The 18,853-nt window shown below is 38.6% G+C and overlaps 1 protein-coding gene across 1 annotated transcript in view; it reads right to left on the reverse strand.

The window, feature by feature from the left end:
- Positions 1-18,853, reverse strand: part of LOC150077963 (uncharacterized) — a 288,588-nt gene that overhangs the window by 183,932 nt on the left and 85,803 nt on the right. The window contains exon 2 of the mRNA XM_090384876.1: positions 18,254-18,459. Coding sequence (XP_090241002.1) covers positions 18,254-18,459 — 206 coding nt within the window. The remainder of the gene's footprint in view (positions 1-18,253; positions 18,460-18,853) is intronic.

The raw sequence follows: 18,853 nt of genomic DNA on the forward strand, positions 1-18,853 counted from the left end.
CCTGCCAAACTGTCTTCGAATTTCTAAAAGATACTCAGCTGCATTTTAACTTTTTTTTCGCATCTTTAAATCCTGTTCCTTTCGAACAACATCTCAGGGAACCATATTTGCTAAACTTAAGGCTTAAATCTTGATAGCTCTCTAAATATGACGTTTAAGATGGATTAATACCTGTTTAAGATGGATTAATCCTCCAGGCACCAACATTTATCCTTTCAAATGCCATCAAATCACGGTGCTTTATATGCGTGGTAAGATTACCAATCCACAAATACTGCCCATGTTAGTAGTAGAGGGCACTGTCAGCGGTGACTCAGTTCGTGTTTATTATACCGGACAATTAATTTCCTCCCATTGTGAGGAGGGGGAGTTGACATTTCGGTGGCTTACTGAGGATTTATGGATTCCGGATTCCATGGAAAGATAGAAGAAAACTGATGGAGAAACATGAAGGGAAAACAGAGTGAAGAAGAGAGAAAGATATTGAAGATTGGGAAAGCTAAAGGAAATATAGAAACTGATGAAAGAGCGAAAAAAAAACGAAAGGGAAAATAAGAAATGAAAGAAAGATCGAAAACAACAGAAAAGAAAGGGAAAGAGGGAAAATTTAAAGAAAAAGGAGGAGAAAGAGCGAAAGTCAGTGTTAGAGTGAAAGAGGAGGGCTACAGAACGAAAGAAAGGGGAAAATAACAAAGATCGAAAATGACAGAAACAAAAAGGGAAGGAGTGAAGGAGAAGGGTCAGAAATGAACGAGAGCGAAACGAACAGAAGCCAGGCAGACTGGACTCACTTTAAGCACCAGTTCAGGTCCCTTAGCAACAACAGCCCTTCAGTGGATGCAGCGCGTAATCCAACTACTGCGCATGCCCATCGCTGCCCGCCTTATTCCAACGACCTTCATTAATTTTGAGGGACAGTACCTGTTCGGGGTTTTAGAGCAAGTGGTGTCAACGCCAGTAAATTATCCTCTGGGAAACCTACAGCTCCCCCTGTCGTCGCTACTCGATAAACGGATTAATGTTATCCTCTAAGCTGGGCGCACGACGCTCGGTTTAGTGACGGTTGAAATGATCTCTGTTCGCGATTAACTTGGTAGTGTCGTCGTCGTGTCGGCGGTGAAATATTGATTTAGGGAAGAGCTGGTCAGCACGTGAGTTTGATTGATTACCCTGTCCCATCATTCCCGTGACGGGATCCCAAAGTTTGCACACAACTAGTGAAAGATAGAGTTTTTTCGTGGTGTTTGAGCACGAAGGCGTCTGTTTGTTTGTTGTCTGTTGGTTCCGACAGTTTGGGCCGAGGCCTGGGGGAGGCGGGTTGTTTCCGAGTGTTCAAAGTGAGGTGGGCGCAATTAAAAAATGACATTTATCAATGGAAGGTTGCCAGAGGCTTGTTTTCTCTTGATAAAAACTCCAAGGATTTTTCTTTCAATTCGGTATATCGCAGGTTTTTGAAGTATAATCACCCTCGCAAAGGATTTCCGGAACCTTGAGGAAAGATTATTTTTCTTCATCATTAGTAAGTAATTGCACTTATCATATGTTCCGGAACTGTTTGCAGAATATGTGATAAGAAATCAAGGCTGGAAGATTTTGTTAATTAATATTAGAATAACTCCAAGATTTACAATTCATATTTCGTGAGTTCAAATCATATTTCTTCCACCGATGGCACCGACGGAACTGCCCCTGTATATAAGATCAATTGGCATCCCTCAGCCTTGAAGTTTTGTGTGGTAGGGAGGGTGCTCAAGGAATCTGGGTTAATATATTGACATGATATGGTACAAAAGAATATTCCGAAGAAGCCTAGAAATTAATGGAGGAGGAAACCTGGATGGGATATGGAATCTTAATTGGTCTTAGCAGGTGCTAATGAGATATACACTGAAAAATTGATGTTAGCAATTCATCCTAAAATTTTCACAGGGAATAATAGAACATATTCTGAAAATTTGTTGTCCATCTGATGTTCCCTTAATGAGTAATGTTCAAACATGTGAAATATGTATAATTGCCGATTTTCATTGGTCAGATAAAAATCGGCAATTATATGGATTTTTATTGCCAATTTAATGAAATTTGGGATGGTTCAAGAAATCTTGCTAAAAGACCCAACTATAAAATAAATTTCATGAAAATTCGTCACTGAGAGTCGAGTTTTTACATGCGAACGGACAGCCACAAGACTGCGAATAAAATGGGCCCATTAGATAATTCTGGATGCGTCTAAGAAGATGATGAAAAAGATTGCGATAAGAGTATAAGAAAGATGAAAATATAAGGTAAAAAAAGACAGCGCGTGAAAAAGAGATATGGACAAAAAGGGTAAGAGAAACTATAAAATATTAGGGAAAAAAGTGTTAGAAAAGATGGGAAAAAAGTTAAGAGATATAAAAGAAGAGGAGAAAAGATCGGGGGACGGTTTCACTCCCGAAAATACTTTTTTAAAACTGACGTACAATACGGAATTTTGGGTGCAACAAACCGACGCCTCATGGCTTTAGATGCCTTAGCTAAAAAATAAAAGCAAGAACAGAGGAAAATCAATGGATGAAAAGAAAGACGATGAGGAAGTATTAGGAAAAGATATGATGAGCAAGGATACGAAATGGCGTGATAAGGATGTAATCACGAAAGGGTCAATTCCAGTAGCGTGAATAAGATGTACAACTTCAGAAATTGCATAGGGCTTAAAGAGAAATTGACTAAACCAATCATTAGAACAGAAGAGGAGAAATATCAGAAGATAGAGAGAAGCTGATTAGAAATGAATGTAGAAGTTAGATAAGGAGGCAAAGAGAAAAGATGTCGAGAAGATGGCCTGTGAAAAATAGGGATGTGAAAAAAAATGAGGAGAAAACCATAATGGTCGGGGAGGAGAAAGGAGCGAAGCAGAAAATACGATTGTTAAGGATGAGAAGCTGAGGAGAAAACTACAATGATTAAGGATGAGGAGACAGTGAGGGGAGAAAACGGTGCTGTTTAGGCATCAGAAGTCAATGAGTTGAAAAAGACGATAGTTAGAGATTAGAAGAGGGTGAGGAGAAAAAAGAATTATGAGAACCTGAGGGAAAAAATAGGATGACTGGGGATGAGAAGATAGCGAGGAGAAAGATGATTAAGTTAGAGAAGCTGAGAAGAAAGCTAACAATGACCGGTGAGGATAAGACAGCGAGGCAAAAAATACGATTATTACGGATGAGAAGCAAACTACAATGATAAAGGATGAGGAGACAGTGAGGGGAGAAAAATGTGATGTTTAGGGATCAGTTGATCAGTCAATCAGTTGAAAAAGACGATAGTTAGTGATTAGAAGAGGGTGAGGAAAAAAAGAATTATGAGAAGCTGAGGGAAAAAATAGGATGATTGGGGATGAGAAGATAGCGAGGAGAAAGATGATTAAGTTAGAGAAGCTGAGAAGAAAGCTACAATGACCGGTGAGGATAAGACAGCGAGGCAAAAAATACGGTTATTAAGGATGAGAAGCTGAGAAGCAAACTACAATGATAAAGAATGAGGAGACAGTGAGGGGAGAAAAATGTGATGTTTAGGGATCAGAAGTCAGTCAGTTAAAAAAGACGATAGTTAGTGATTAGAAGAGGGTGAGGAGAAAAAAAAAAGAAGACGTATGAGAAGCTGGGGAGAAAAATAGAATGATTAGGGGTGAGAATACGGTGAGGAGAAAATGACCATGATCAGGGATGAGAGGACAGTGAGGAAGCTTGAGAAGCTGGGGAGAAAACTACCATGATTGGGAATGAGAATGTAGTGAAGAGAAAAATAGGATGATTAGGGATGAGAAGACAATGAGTGTGATGCACAGAATACAAATTCTTTACTTTTTAATTTTATTTATTATTAATTGCGCAATAGGAACTGTGAAAAAATAAACAAACAGAGAGAGAGAGAGAGAGAGAGAGATGAAAATCAGGCCAGCGTGCCGAATAAGCTATTAAAGTTTAGAGCGGCATGGTATTTTGCTTTGAGAAGCGTTTCTACTAACGGGATTATCCCATCTGGCTGTTAAGTAAGTACACTGTAGCGGACACCAGGTGATTTCTGTCGCTATTAACTTTGCGCTGTCGACGCGGTGTCGTCAAAGGAATATTGATTCGGAAAGAGTCGATCGGGACTTGAGGTTGATTGATTGCTTCTGTACTTCCTCCTTTCCCACCCCCGGTGCAGCGATCTAAAGTTTACACACAACTGGTGGTAAGACACAGTTTTTGTACGAAGACACACCACGCCAGGTTTTCATAGCGGCCTGTGGGGTTCGGTGAGGGGGGGGGGATGTGTACAGGAAGGATGAAGAGAAGCAAAACGGGTCGCATCCAGCAACAAAGTGCCTACAGCCGAATCGAGAGAACAAAAAAAGGTGGCCTAAAGAGAAATCGATCATAATTCTTGCTGACGTTACACAAATGGATGGAAAAGCCCGAGTGCTACTTTCAGGAGGGATTTGAACTTCCTTTCTTTTAACTTCCTTTTAATGCAAAGTCCGTTGTGCTTTTATGACAGCTTTATCCATTGAGCTTTCAGAAGCGTATAAAAATTGACAAAAAATCCGATTGGGAGGGAGGGGATTTTTTTTAAGGGTGTTGATTTTTTGGTAAAGGCGAACATCGAACTGCTTTACCTTTTGGGCCAAGTTAGCCCAGTATTGCGCTGCTTGCAGTTAAACGGCTCGGCAGAAGAAGCATCTTTTGTTATTTTGGCTTCTCAATGGGAACAGGATGGAGCAGTAGAGGACTGTATTGTCCAATCTTCATTTATCGCCTACAGCCACAACGAATTTTGTTAAATTTGTTTCCAGAGGAGTAATTCTCTCTGGTTCACAAACGTACGAACTGAAAACCACTTACTTTTCACATCACTCTTTTAGTTTACAAAACAACCATTGTAGTCCTAATAAATGCGCGCCACTTTGTTTTCATTTGTGGGTGTTTGTGGCAGGTTGAGAGCCATCGACAAGGGATTGCCTCTTAATCTCTACACGCCAACCAAAACAAATGCGCTCATTAGGCATTCTGTTCGTGCTTTCAAGGGCTGCAGCCACCAATTGCTGTTGGGAAGGTGGAAGAGAGGGGTAGTCGAAAAACAGAATGCGTTCGGATATTTCTCGAGGTATGTCGAGGAGGGATCTTTCAGACGGGCAGAAAATAATGGGTGAGAGAATGGAGACAAATCAGAAACAGAGAGAATATTAAAGGGAGTGAGAAGATCAAGGGCAGCGGGAGCTGAAGAGAGTAACAAAGTCTCTCGTTCCTGTGAAAAGTACAGAGAGAAACAAACAAGTAAGACAAACAAACAAAAATAAAGAAAAAACAAACAAGTAAAACAAACAAAAATAAATAAAGAAGAAAGAAAAAGACAAACAGAAACAAAGAAAGAAAGAAACAGAGAAACACAACAGAAAGAAAGACACAAAGAAACACAACAGAAACAAATAAAGAAAGAAAGAAACAGAAAGAAAGAAATAAACAAACAAACAGAAAGAAAGAAAGAAACAAAGAAACACAACAGAAACAAAGAAACAGAAAGAAAGAAAGAAAGAAACAAACAGAAACGAAGAAAGAAACAGAAAGAAAGAAACAAACAAACAGAAACGAAGAAAGAAACAGAAAGAAAGAAACAAACAAACAGAAACAAAGAAAGAAACAGAAAGAAAGAAACAAACAAACAGAAACAAAGAAAGAAACAGAAAGAAAAAGAAAGTGAGAAAGAAAGAAAGAAAGAAAAACGAAATAGATAAAAAATAAAGAGAAAAAGAACAAATAAAAAGAGAGAAAGAATAAAAAGTAAGAAAGAAAGAGAAACTGAAAGAGGTCCAGTTTACAAAGAGAAGAAATAGAGAGAGAGAGATGAAAGGGAATGAGAAGACAGAGAGAGAAAGATAAAGAAGAGAGAAGAGAAAACGGAGAAAATGAGAAAAGAAAGAGAAAAGAGGGTTTCATTTAGAGGGCGAGAGAGTACTCACAGTTGCTGCAGCGGCACTGCAAGTTTAAAGCTCTGTGTGGGAATGCTAAAATAGAAACGCGTTAATTTATCACGCGCTACTTAATCATTGTGGCCGGCCCGAGTACAATTAGTCACTGCACGCGATCAACAGAGGATTGTTCGCATCTCTGCAGCAACAAGTACCTGCCAGCAACCAGTGTATTTATCTCTTTGCAACAACCGGCTAATTGAAATGCTAATGGAGCTAATCCTTCCAACAACCCTTCTACGACACGTCCTCTCCGTGACTCCCAGCCGCCTAACTTTTCATAATCTGCGAACATCCCTCCGGATTAACGCTGTCATCCGTAAGCCGGCCTCGTGCAGTTAATCGTTTCGAATTTAGCTTTAATTATATTCGCAGCTATGAATGACACCCGGCGCACACGATGCGATGTCGAACTGCAGGTAATGAACTGTCGCCTTTGCCATCGCCGCTAGGAGCCACTTTTTCTTAATTGCAGCGGCCAAGCGATTTGTATTCAGATCATCCGGGAGGGGAGGGGGGGTCTTCGACAGCTAATAGTAGGGAATTGTGGCAGTGTACCCGGTGAACTGAAATAATTTAAGTATCATATTACAGGACTTGCAGATCTTTATCGAACGGCTTTTTGTAAAGAAGCACCAGCAAGGTGCCCATTGGACTGCACGCTTTGCTGCTTCTTACTTATAAAGCTCTTCATTTTTGGCGTGTTTGGTGAGAGCCACTCACCCGTGGCTTGTTGTGGGATAAATATCGGCAACAAAATAACCAGCTCGCTGTGGCTCTTAAGTGCGCGTCTTTTTCTTGATTTCTTCTGCCGGGAAGTTTCCTCCAAGCTTCTGCGTCTTCAGTAGTGGCGAGAAGAGAAACCAACACTGCCTTTGTTAATTTGATAAGTCTCCAACTGGTTATCCCAAAGAATGGAAATGCACAGATAGATAGGGACAAACCTGCGTATCTTAGAAACATCATAGATCGTCAGAGGACTAATCACACACCTGCTTATTCTCCCTTCTGCCTTCACCAACAATCCTCCAAAGCCATTGACTATGTAGTCCTAAGTCCATCCTTAATTCCACCTATTTTACAGCCTGCTACTTCTTTTGCATCATCTTCTTCACTACCGATTGCAATAAACTTACCAGACGTTAGTGGCTCTAATCGTGGAGCGTTTTCCGACAGCCAGACTCGTTCTTTTTGTTGATGGTTTTGTCCCGCAGTAAATACGTAAATACCAAACAGTAATTCTATAACTCTTTGCATTGGTACACGGTTGAATTTAAATGCCCTCATGTAGTCTTCTCTCGTCTTCTAGGTCTGTTATACCGCGTGATCCAGGACAGCAATGGGCTGATTCATTCTTCTTACGACAGGAGTTATCAGAACGCTCAATTCCCTAACCAATTGGTGGGGCACTGTAAATGAGTAGAAACTTGTGTCTTGTTTATATAGAAGTAGAACTTTCTGGTACCTCGTTAAGCTCTTAACACTCCTTTCATACTCATCTTGTGTCTTTATCTAAGGAATGAACTGACCTCTTACTTTTCTCTCTTTAAGCAACAGAAAGGCTTTTAGAATGCGTAGTTGGTCAGAAATAGTTCTAAAAGAATTTTAACCATCTTAAGATGTGCAAAAAATCTCTCAAGATTTGTTGCACAACTCAGTTTCTTTCTTAACTTTTCAAATGTACATGGTAATCATGTGGACATTCACTAGATGAACGTTCGCATGAGTAAGAAAGCTTTATACAGTAAGCTCCAAGAAAAATGTCACTGAATTCAAAGTGGATACCTCATTTGTCACGTCAAGCTCTTCGAATCCATAAGGATTTCTATAGGCGCTTTTACCACTTTTCATCGAGACATTGAGAATGACATGTTCCTGAATCCTATTTTACGTTGTGCCCAGTTAAATCTAAAAATACGTTGAGCAACTGAAGTAAAAATCTGGTTACATATTTCAGAGCGAAACGTGCCTTATCTACGAACTCAGCCAGGCTTGAAGGCTGTACAACTCCACGAGGCACAAGCTTACCGTAAAACGATTCCACGTACTGTTGATTTTAACCTTTAACCTCCTTAATCGGTAGTAATTTTTCATTGGGGTTTTTCCCCAAAGTACCGAGATGTACCGTTAGAAAGAAGGAAGGGATTCCGAACGAAGAAATAGTAGCTACTAAAGTCACCTTGCTGTCCGTTCACTTAGCATCAGAGGTGATAAAGAAAATGCACGCGAAGGGACTAGGTGAAGCAGTTGCCACAGCTGCCGATGCCACCCAAAAGCGCCAATGATAATGAATAATCGCTCCTGGTATTCATGCAGAAGTTGAAAATTCATAAGCATGGAAACACCCAATAATTATTAAAGACATTTCTTGTTACGAACGAAACGGTCTTAAAGTGATATCGGAGAATGAGGAGAAATGCGACGAATTTCCTATACAACCACCATCATCATCATCACGAAGAACAGTTTCAAAGATTTGTGTTAAAATTCACACGTAGAGAACCGTGCAAGTAGATATCTGGGTGAGAAATGGTGTTCCAACTTTTTGCACAATCACCACAAAAATTGAGGAAATGTGGTATACAGTAGAAAACTAGCCACATTAAGTCAAAGGATGAAATTAAATAAGTGAATGAAGCTTTTCCAGTAGTCATTGGAGAACGTTTGTTAGTTATTCAGCGCTGTTAATAGTACTTGGAAGCAAATAGTGGTTGTTCTTATGGTAAGGGTTTTTAGGAGCATCAGCGACCTTACTCATAAAACTTGAAGACTTTTTTACTCATAAGACTTTTCACTCAAAAAACTGTGGCCGAATTACTATTTGCTAGACGAAAAAAAACTACTTTCCAGGATGAAAAACCACGCTGCCGTCACTGAAACCGACTAACTCGGCCACGTTGTGAAAAATGCCCATAAAAATTCCTCAAATCATCGAAGGGATTCGAACTTAGGTCTTTTCAACCCTGTGTGGGTAGAACGGCGATTCTACCAACTGTGCTATTCACGAGGGCTGCCAAAGAATGGATAATTTTAACTTCGGCGTTAGTACACCATGTGCCTCAAACTATTATTTCTGTACATCCCCAATTACAATAGTTTGAAGTTTGTAATTAATTTAATTGTCCTAATTTGTGTGTACATCAGAGAGACAACGTATATCATGTTTGTGAATGACGTCCATTCGTTGATCGATTTGTCTGCTTTTACTGGATGAAAAACCGAGCAGTTGTCATCTGATACAAAACAACTCCATTACGCGCGCAAAAAGCTCATAGAAGTCTCTTCTTGCTTAGAAGGGAAGTATTTATAAACCTAGGCTGGTGACTGGAATCGAGCCCTCGTCCTTTTTTTCATATGGTATGAGAGAATTGGACTCTGACCAAAATGAGGGCAGAGAGTGAAACGTAGAAGATACCGAAAGAACGAAAAAGAGAGAGAGAAATAAATTGACATGTAGATGGACCTAGGAAAAGCGAGAGATGAAGTTAGACTTCAGAATTTTTGCTCCTTTATGTGGCTGGAAAAATGGCGTCAACCCGTATTAGCATCTCTATACACTGGTATATTGCAAGTACTGGCTCGATCGCTTCAGTGTCTTGTCGCGCCACTCTGGCGGGAGTGGGTTGAGCAGCGAGTTACGGAGAAGAAAAAAAAATTAACGAGGATACATACTTCTAGGATGGCGTAAAATTTGGTGGCTTCGGGAGTTTGCTATCGATCGAATTGCAAACGATCAAGTTGGACGACGTCACGCTGTCGCTAATGGATGGTGTAAAAGAAGCGTTTTGCATGGAAAGGTCTATTGAAGAAATGTTATCAGTTATCTTTACCTAAAAAAGCCGATTACTTGAGAGAACTAAGGAAATTAAGATAGTGTAAGAAAGAATCCACGCACACTACAAAGCTGCCTAACAAAAGCTTGGTTAAACCCAAATGGGAGATTTTTTGATTTATTGAACGTCCAGCTAATTGCTTGTTTAACACCATCAGCATCTTTTCACCTGTGTTGGGACTTTGGTTATGCTTTTATGTTTAATATATTCGATGCTAGACAATTGATTTAAATTGTTCAAACACGCGATACAACTGTAATCTATATTCCACCAAGAAACTCGATTGCGTGTACAATATTTGTCATTAACGAATACAGTTCCAGTCATCATAGTCTCAAAGTCAAAATTTTGACTTTTTTTGATGGTATGATGCGTCTACGTGCAGATGGTTTACTGAAGCTAAGTTTGATTTTCCCCAATTTTTCGTATACAATATTCAGTAGGCGAGGAAGGTTGAAAAATATTGTCTTTATTGAATTTTGCTCTTTCGAAGCTGATGGAACGGTGCGTTAATCGTGAGGTGGCTTTGTGTTCAGTACCATCGAAATCCGATGGGGTTTGTAATCTCTTTTTTATTTTACAATTTTTTTTAATCATAATCGTTTTTGTGATGAAGATTTTTTTTTTTTTTTTTTTTTGCTGGAGGCCTTTCGCACGTTCACTTTATGTATCCTTCACTGTCTTTCCTTTTTTTCAATATTTTCATTCAACTACTCATTTCTCTTTGTAACTATCGGCATTCGTCCTCTTACAGTTTGTATATTATAATCATTTCTGGGTTCAGTTTCTTGGAGGTACGTTGGTTCCTTCTGAGAGCCTCGTGGGTAGCACAGTTGATAAAATCGCAGTCCTCCCCACACCTGGTGGAACAAGACCCTAGTTCGAGTCCCATCGGTGGAGTTAAGAATTTTTATGGACCTTTTTCACGATGTGGCCGAGTTAGTCAGTCTCGGGCGATGGGTAGTATGGTTTTTTTCTGGTCAAATTTGACAAACACCGTTATCACAGATCGACATAATTTTTATATAAATAGCACCACTACTTTAGCTACGTTTCCTCTTCTCTCTCTAAGATCTATTTTCTCTTTTTCTTCTCTGTCTGTCTGTCTCTCTCTCTCTCTTTCTCTCCCTCTCTCTGTCCATTTTTTTTCTCTTTCTTTCCCTTCTTTTCCTCTCCTTTGTTCTCTTTCTTTCTCTCTCCTTTTCTTTCTTCTACCTCGTTCTGTTAATTTTGTCTCTCCTCTTCCATTTTATTTCTAGAACTGTCTTTTTCTTATTTATCTCTTCTCTCTCAAATTTTTAATGTTTTCTCTATATATCCTTATCTTTTTTCTGTTCTGTTCTCTTGTATCTTTCTCCTTTTTTCTTCTTTACTTCCTTTCTCTCCTTTTACGTTTTGTTTCTTCCTCTCCCTTTTTTCCCTTCTTTTCTTCTCTTCTCTTAATATCTCTCCTTCTGTTTACCTTTCTCGGCCTCTATCCCTTTCATTCTCTTTCTCACTCATTTTTTTCTTCTTCACTTTTTTCTTTCTTTTTCTTTCTCCTTTTATTTCTCCCTCTCCTCTAAATATCTCTTTCTGTTTTCCTTTCTCAGCCTCTATATCTTTCATTCTCTTTCTCATTATCTTTCAATTTTTTCTTTTTTCTCTTCATCGTTCGTTTCACTTGCCTTTATTTTTATTTCTTTTTCGCTATATTTCCCTTTTTTTGTCTTCTGTAGTTCTTTCTCCTCTTCATTTTATTCAGTCTTCTCAACTTCTTTCTTTCGATCTTCATTTATCTTTCTCTTTAATTATTGCGACGATATTGTTTATTCAGCTGGAGTTTCATCAAAATCTCTCTAAACACGATGTGTCATGACACGTGGTCTGTTCTTTCAGGATCGGGTCAGAATCTGAAAACCCGACTCAGAAGCCTATGGCAGATATAAGCTAGTCTGTTCAGGTCACAAAGGAGGTTAGGCAGGCGAAGGCGGATTACGAGAAATCTTTGGCTAAAGATGCTAAGAAAAACAGCAAGGATTTCTTTACTTATATAAACTCTAAAAGGAAGGGGATGAATCAGATTGGTCCACTTGACATCGATGGTTCGACTGTTGATGATCCTGCTCAGATAGCAAACAAACTCAACGAGTATTTTGCATCTACATTCACACATGAGCAGTTATTAAGGTTTGAAAATGGCAGAAGGTTATCAAATTGTAGCAGGGTGCTTAATGATTTTGTAATAACTGAGAGCAAAGTGGAAAAAAAAAATTGTTGAAGTTAAACGTAAGAAAAGCACCTGGAGTGGATGGGATCTATCCAGTTATATTAAAGGAGGCGGCAAAGCAACTAAGCAAACCCTTAGCCATAATTATGAGAGCATCCTTGGACTCAGGGGAGGTTCCCACGGACTGGAGATGTGCAAATGTATCCCCAAATCACTAAGGGGAATTTAAGGGTGACACGAGTAATTGCAGACCAGTTAGTTTAACTTCTGTTCCGGGTAAAATAATGGAGTCATTGGTTAAAGATGCATTGCAGGATCATCTAGACAAGACTGCGGAAATAATTCAGACACAGCATGGGTTTGTTAAGGGAAAGTCTTGTCTGACAAAAATTTGTCAGACAAGACTTTCCCTTAACAAATTTTTTTTCTCTCTCTTTCTCCTTTTTTTATTCCCTGTTTTTTCCTTCTGTCTTTTGTTCTTCCTGCAAGGCTACTGGAAGGTTTTCGGTGTTTTGTCATTTGAACCGGCTGTTACAGAAAGGTCATTTGGAGGGAATGGTGCGTTTTTTTTTGGCTGATGCTGCATAAGCTCATACACTTGCTTTCTTGCATCACATACTACTACTACTACTACTACTACTACTACTACTACTACTACTACTACTACTACTACTACTACTACTACTACTACTACTACTACTACTACTACTACTACTACTACTACTACTACTACTACTACTACTACTACTACTACTACTACTACTACTACTACTACTACTACACCACAGCCGACCGGGCTAGCCGGGTGGGTAAAGTGCCTACCTAGCAACCCAACAACCCAAAGGTCGCGCGTTCGATTCCCACCTCGGGCTTGGATCAAAGTACTGCAAAAACCTTGGGAGGTGCATTATGGCCACAGAAGCCTATGCGCCAACAACTGCCAAAAAAAAAAACGAAAAAGCTACTACTACAATGAAAGAAGTTCACATAAACATCTACATGATTCTGAACAGTTACGGAGCCTTGAATATTTAAATTAAAAAATTCCTGTAGAGGTCAAAACACTCCGATATAGACATGAACGAATATATGGTTCCTATTATGTTCTACCTTCTGTTTCTTTTTCTCTCTTCTCTCTCTATCTTTTTTCTTTCATTCATTCTCTCTTTTTTCTCCCTATATCTATTTTTTTCAGTGCCTCTCTTTATTTTTTCTCTAAATTTCTCTCCCTCTCTTTCTCCTTTTTTATTCCCTGTTTTTTCCTTCTACCTTTTGTTCTTCCTGCAAGGCTACTGGAAGCTTTTCGGTGTTTTGTCATTTGAACCGGCTGTTACAGAAAGGTCATTTCAGACAGTAAAGGTTCCCATTAAACCTTTCCCCTATCATTCTTTCGGAGGAACCGTTTTTGTCAGCACGCCATCATCTGCGAAATGCCATTTGCTGGCTTTATAGGGTAGAGACAGTTGGCAAGAAACAGGCCAAATGTGAATGTCTCTGTTAGAAGCTTGAGACGATGGTCCTTTTTCTTGTATCATGGAGAGCTAAAGGTTCACTCGGCTCTTCAAGACAGCAATAGCACCACAGCACACAAGTTCACCGATATGACATTTATTTCCCATAACGAGAAGAAAGGAAGGGGGAGGGTGATCTTTCTGCCAATCACAAGAGCAGAATTCGATTCTACACGCTTTATGGGTATTGATTGACTTTAATGGATACCGGAGTGAAAAATACAGAATTCCGTACTTAGTACTCCAATACTCAAGCGTTTTCACTTCTGTATGGATTATCAGTAGTAGTTAAATATATACGAGCTTTAAAAAGACTTCGAAAGAGGTATGATCGTTGGTTCGCGATCCACTGTAATAATTAAACTTTAGTCTCGGCAATGCTTTTAACAGAACCTAAAAAGAAAAAAAAAAAAAAAGCGTTTAAGATTCCAATCATCCGCTGTATTTTAATTATTTTGAGGAACGCTAACGTAGACATTTTCAGGTATTCGTTTTTGTTACTCACCCGAAGTGCTTAGAATGAGCTGCAGCGACAAAAGTAGAAAGAATGCCGCTCTGATAAATATGTTTGCAGAATTAATTTCGAATGCAATTCATGGAGTGTTGTGAGACCAAACAAACACACGCACACACACGCACACACAAAAAAAATTGATCCATTTTATGAATACTTTGGACTCGGCAAATCTCGCGACGAAATGCACGCGTGCGTGATTTCATTGTAAGATCTTTGGCTCGTTCGTGGTGATGCAAACATTTTTCCACTGAACTTTTCTTTCTTTGTTTTGAACGGTTTGCATTTATATCAGGCTGCCTCCGAGGGAATAATTTTCATGTTTTATTACAGTCGACGCTAAAGTAATGCAATTTAAATACCAATCATTTTTTAACGATTTACACATCCTCGTTCTTACGCAAAAAATTACACGAGCTATGCATATTCGATTAAAACTTTTGTGCTTTTTTTTTTTTATCACCGAAGCGACGAACATGGTTCTGTTTATTCATTGTAAAAGAGAAGCTAAAAACGAAGAAGAAACAAACTGAAAATAGAACACGCATTCCGGCCCTGGGAAATTATTGTTTCAACACGCATTTATAAATCGTTTTAAATGAAAATTTACAGCTTTATCTTTTCACTTGATGATTCTCTTTCGGTTGGTTATTTATTCTTTCTTTTCCTGATTTTTTCTGTTTTCCCCTTTTTCTAATGATAGTTCATTCTTTCCTTTTGATAATGGTTGACTATATTTTTAGCTGCTCTTTTCTTCATTTTTCTTTCATAAAAATTATCGTTTCCATTTTTTTCCACTTAAATTAAATGAAGATATTCTACAAGGATTTTTAATTTCGAAGATAGTTTTAATAGTCAATTTAATAGCAATTTCATTTCAGTTAAAGCATCTTAAATTCCGTCTGTGTCTAGCCATTCAGTCACCGAATATATATTCTGACGAGTCTCAATTTACACTTTTTTTGTACCAATGGTAGGAAGAAGTGTAGCGTGCATCTCATGAGGCTGGGCATCTAGATTGTCTCGTGCCCACCACTCAAGCGGCTGGAGTGGAATCATAGTATGGGGTATATTCTTTTGGTAAGGACAGGGTTCGCTCCTACTGTGAGAAGGTCGTGTTACTTCCAATGAATATCTTTCTGTCGTATCGGACCAACTTCATCCTGTAATTCTTCATATTTACACGGATTATGATGGATTCTTTCAAGACGACAACGCAACTATCCACAATGCAATTATTATATGTGACTGGTTCGAGGAACATCCTCGAGATTTTCAACATCTGACCTGGTTGTTTAGTTCTTTAGATCGGGATCCAATTGAGAATGTCTGGGATATGCTGCAAAGAGCAGTTCGGATTCGCAGTTGTCTGCCCACCACAATCAGCATCTATCAAATATCCTGATAGAAGAATGGTCAAATATTGAATCAGACATCTGGCAGAATCCATGCAATGACGTGTATGGGCAAAAGGTGAGTAAAGGTGGCCCTACTAGATGTTAAAGTTTTATAATGTTTTGGCCAGTGAGTATAATTTGAAATTCAACTTAGATTTGTCCACTCATTAATATTTTCTAAAGATGAATGGATTTGGGCTAGGAGAGAAATAAAGATATATTAGAAGCAGATCATTATGGACATGTAGATGTTGATCAAATGCCATTTTTCTGGAACGCATTCGCTGGAGTTACATTGCCTACAAGCCTATTTCGCAAGATAGCACTCCGACACGTTGCTAATTCCGTACGCCTTTGTCGTAATTCTTCACCCACTCAATCGATGTCTTCTTGCTCTCACTATTCCGCTTCTTCCATCTTTCTCTACTTCTTTTATGCTTTCTACCTGTTACGTTTTTCACGCCTATCGTTCAACAAAAAGGCCATTTGCAAAGCCCCATTAATCGCACGAGCTAGGTCAAATGGGACTGACACAAGGTTCACAACGGAGGCATCGAAGATTGGAAAACCTTCGGGGCCCACCTGGGTTCTCTCTTGTGACGTTCGAAAGCTCGCTTTTCAAGTCAACTTGACAGGCTTGCTTAGGCCTATCCTTTAATGTAACCTATCAGCTGTAATAGACTGATTCACCCTTGGGGTGAATCAGTCTATTATGGGAAAGCAAAGGGTGTACATGAGATGATATCCGATAATCCACTCATTATCTGATGGTGCGTTTTGTTGTGTAACGGATCGATAATGTCTTGTCGTTTATCACGTACTCCTCCCTACGGGTGTATTCGAAAGAAAGGAGAATAAAAAATGAGGAGAGAACCAGCTTTTAGAAGATTGATGTTAGAGGTGCTATTTTTACCTTTTTTTTTTTTTTTTTTTTGTCTTCACCGTACACTACTTTACCAAAATATTAAGGAATGAATTTGTCAAGAGTTGGCTTTCCGCAATAACACAATAAGCATTTAGATATTACATTTAGAATCTCCAGGAGGCGCTCGCATTTTGGACGCTGAAAAGAGGAATTGGATGGTCAGTTGTCTTGAGAGGAACTGGACGTTTGCAAAGAAGAATTCGATGGCTATCTTGGGAGGGCTGGAACAACATAAAATTCTGGGATTTATTTATTAATTTTTGGCTTTCCGCCTTAGTGTCCGATTGCCCACTATTTTGGCAAGGCTTTATTTTAAAGTTTGGATAGGATGACCTTACATAAGATAGATTTCGTCAGCTTATTTAAGATGAAACTGTTTAGAAACGGACTCAGTTAAAACGAACCTCTTCAGAGTTATAAAAAGTCTTGGGTAGAGCAAGTTTTTCTCTAATAAACAAATAAATAGGAATGCTTTATACCTTTTTCTTCAATCTTTTGATTGCGTGGTAATTGATTTGCTATATGGGAGCATTGGGAAACGTTCTATCTTTGAATCGGTGGTGGAGAGGTTTCAATATCGGATAAGAAATTGTTGAATTTCCAGAAACTAAAACTTCAGAAGTTTTGGTTAAGACCAACTTCGCGATAATGCACAATACTACTTCTGTATTATTTAAAGAAAGATTTTGAACAACTTAGTTGGTGTGAGTTTAGTTTCGGATGGTGATGTCAGAGAAATATTTTGTCACTTAAGGAATTTTAATTGCGTAGTGGGAGAGCTCCAAGACAGGTGGAAGAATGAACTTTTCGAAATATGAAATGCAAGTGGAAGCACAAGTTCCCTACAGAGGTCGATATTTCCGCTTGACATCGTCATGAGAGAACTTTACACAGTGTATCTGGAAACGTGGTTCACGCTGCGAGGTTGACGAGTGTCGATCAATGTCACCAACCCAATCAACATCTGTGGGTGTCGAGCCATAACTTGGGCAAGTCGAACGAAATTGCTAAAAGGATGTTTAAATGCAGCCAAGATAATAAGTAGGAATGTATTTAAAGCGGTTTAAATATATTCTTACATTACTTAAAGGTGCTGTATGTGATCAATTAAATAACTGTGCTGCCAGTTTATTTTTTAAAAAGGATACGATAAAAAAGGAACATTTCTGTAGCTTTTATTTTATCATTTACTTCAAAATTCTCATTTTTCATTCTCTCTCTCTGTTGTCATTTATTGAACATTAATACATTTGCTTCACGCCACTAGGACTGGGGGTAATAGTGAGATATACTTGTACTGTAAGAACAAAATACACGAACTCTCTAAGGAAACTGGGAGGAAAACGGAGAGTCTGGTCGACTGGCCAATAAATACCTTTCATGATCCTCTGAGATAACAAGGGTGACCACGAAAGATTGAAACTGTCACGATAGGCTAAGCCACAGGAAAGAAAAAAAAAGATTTATCTGATTCAGTAGACGTTTCATCAGGAATTCTAAGAGGAATTTGTTTGATTCGATAGATATCCTGCTGAATAAGCAGCTAAAACATTTGTTAGTACAAAATGGCTGAAATATTCTAACGTATTCCGCTGGAGTTTAAATGCAGTATAATTCAGAGAAGGTTATCTATAAATGCTGAAAAAATATACGCTCCCTACAAAAAAGTATCAGAACATTTAGGTAACAACAATAGTCTTTCCCATTGGATTTTCACGGGCATCAATTATTCTATTTTTGGTTCTTAAACATAAGAACTCCCCCTAGACTTTTGGTAGTGCAGTGCATGTTATTGAAACATCAGTAATAAATAATAATAAAACAACTTTAAATTTATCTTTCTTATCGCAGAGTAGCACATTAAATCAAACATACCTCAACATAAACGCCCGGTAGGTCATATTTTTGACCCGCCGGACTGTCCCGTGGAAGAAAGCGATAAAATTCCACATCGTCTTTATACCATTTCACTGAATACAGTTCATCACTTTCAAGGTCAAGAGTACAGTTCAACCAAGTGCTTTCTCCATGCATTATAGCAGTAGGTACATCTAGACTCACTAACCGTAGACCACTGATACCTGAAAGAAAAATGAGAGGGTCAAATGTCAATAGTCAGATTGTTACTGCGTGAGAGACAAAGTAATTACCCTCATCAGTTTAATTCAAAAGTTTACTACGTACGTTTCGGTATCAGTCCTTCATCAGATAGAATACTCGCAACAATATTTTTGTTTCTTTGTTTTTGAAAAACCAGCATATGCTGTAATTGTCACTGATACTATAAAAATACATTTTATTTAAAGACTGACTTCGTCTTATCAGGATGAAGTTTACAGCGAGTTCTGATATAATTATTAATAGTTCCGCAATTTTAAATTTTATTTAAATATACTGAATATTTAATGAATTAATTTATTTAATAAATTTTATTACAAACAATACGTGATGCTTATAGTGACTTGTTTTTTATGA

This window comes from Mastigoproctus giganteus, chromosome 11, assembly GCF_048544385.1.
Source record: "Mastigoproctus giganteus isolate SK-2022 chromosome 11, ASM4854438v1, whole genome shotgun sequence".
In the NCBI taxonomy this organism is placed as follows: domain Eukaryota; kingdom Metazoa; phylum Arthropoda; class Arachnida; order Uropygi; family Thelyphonidae; genus Mastigoproctus; species Mastigoproctus giganteus.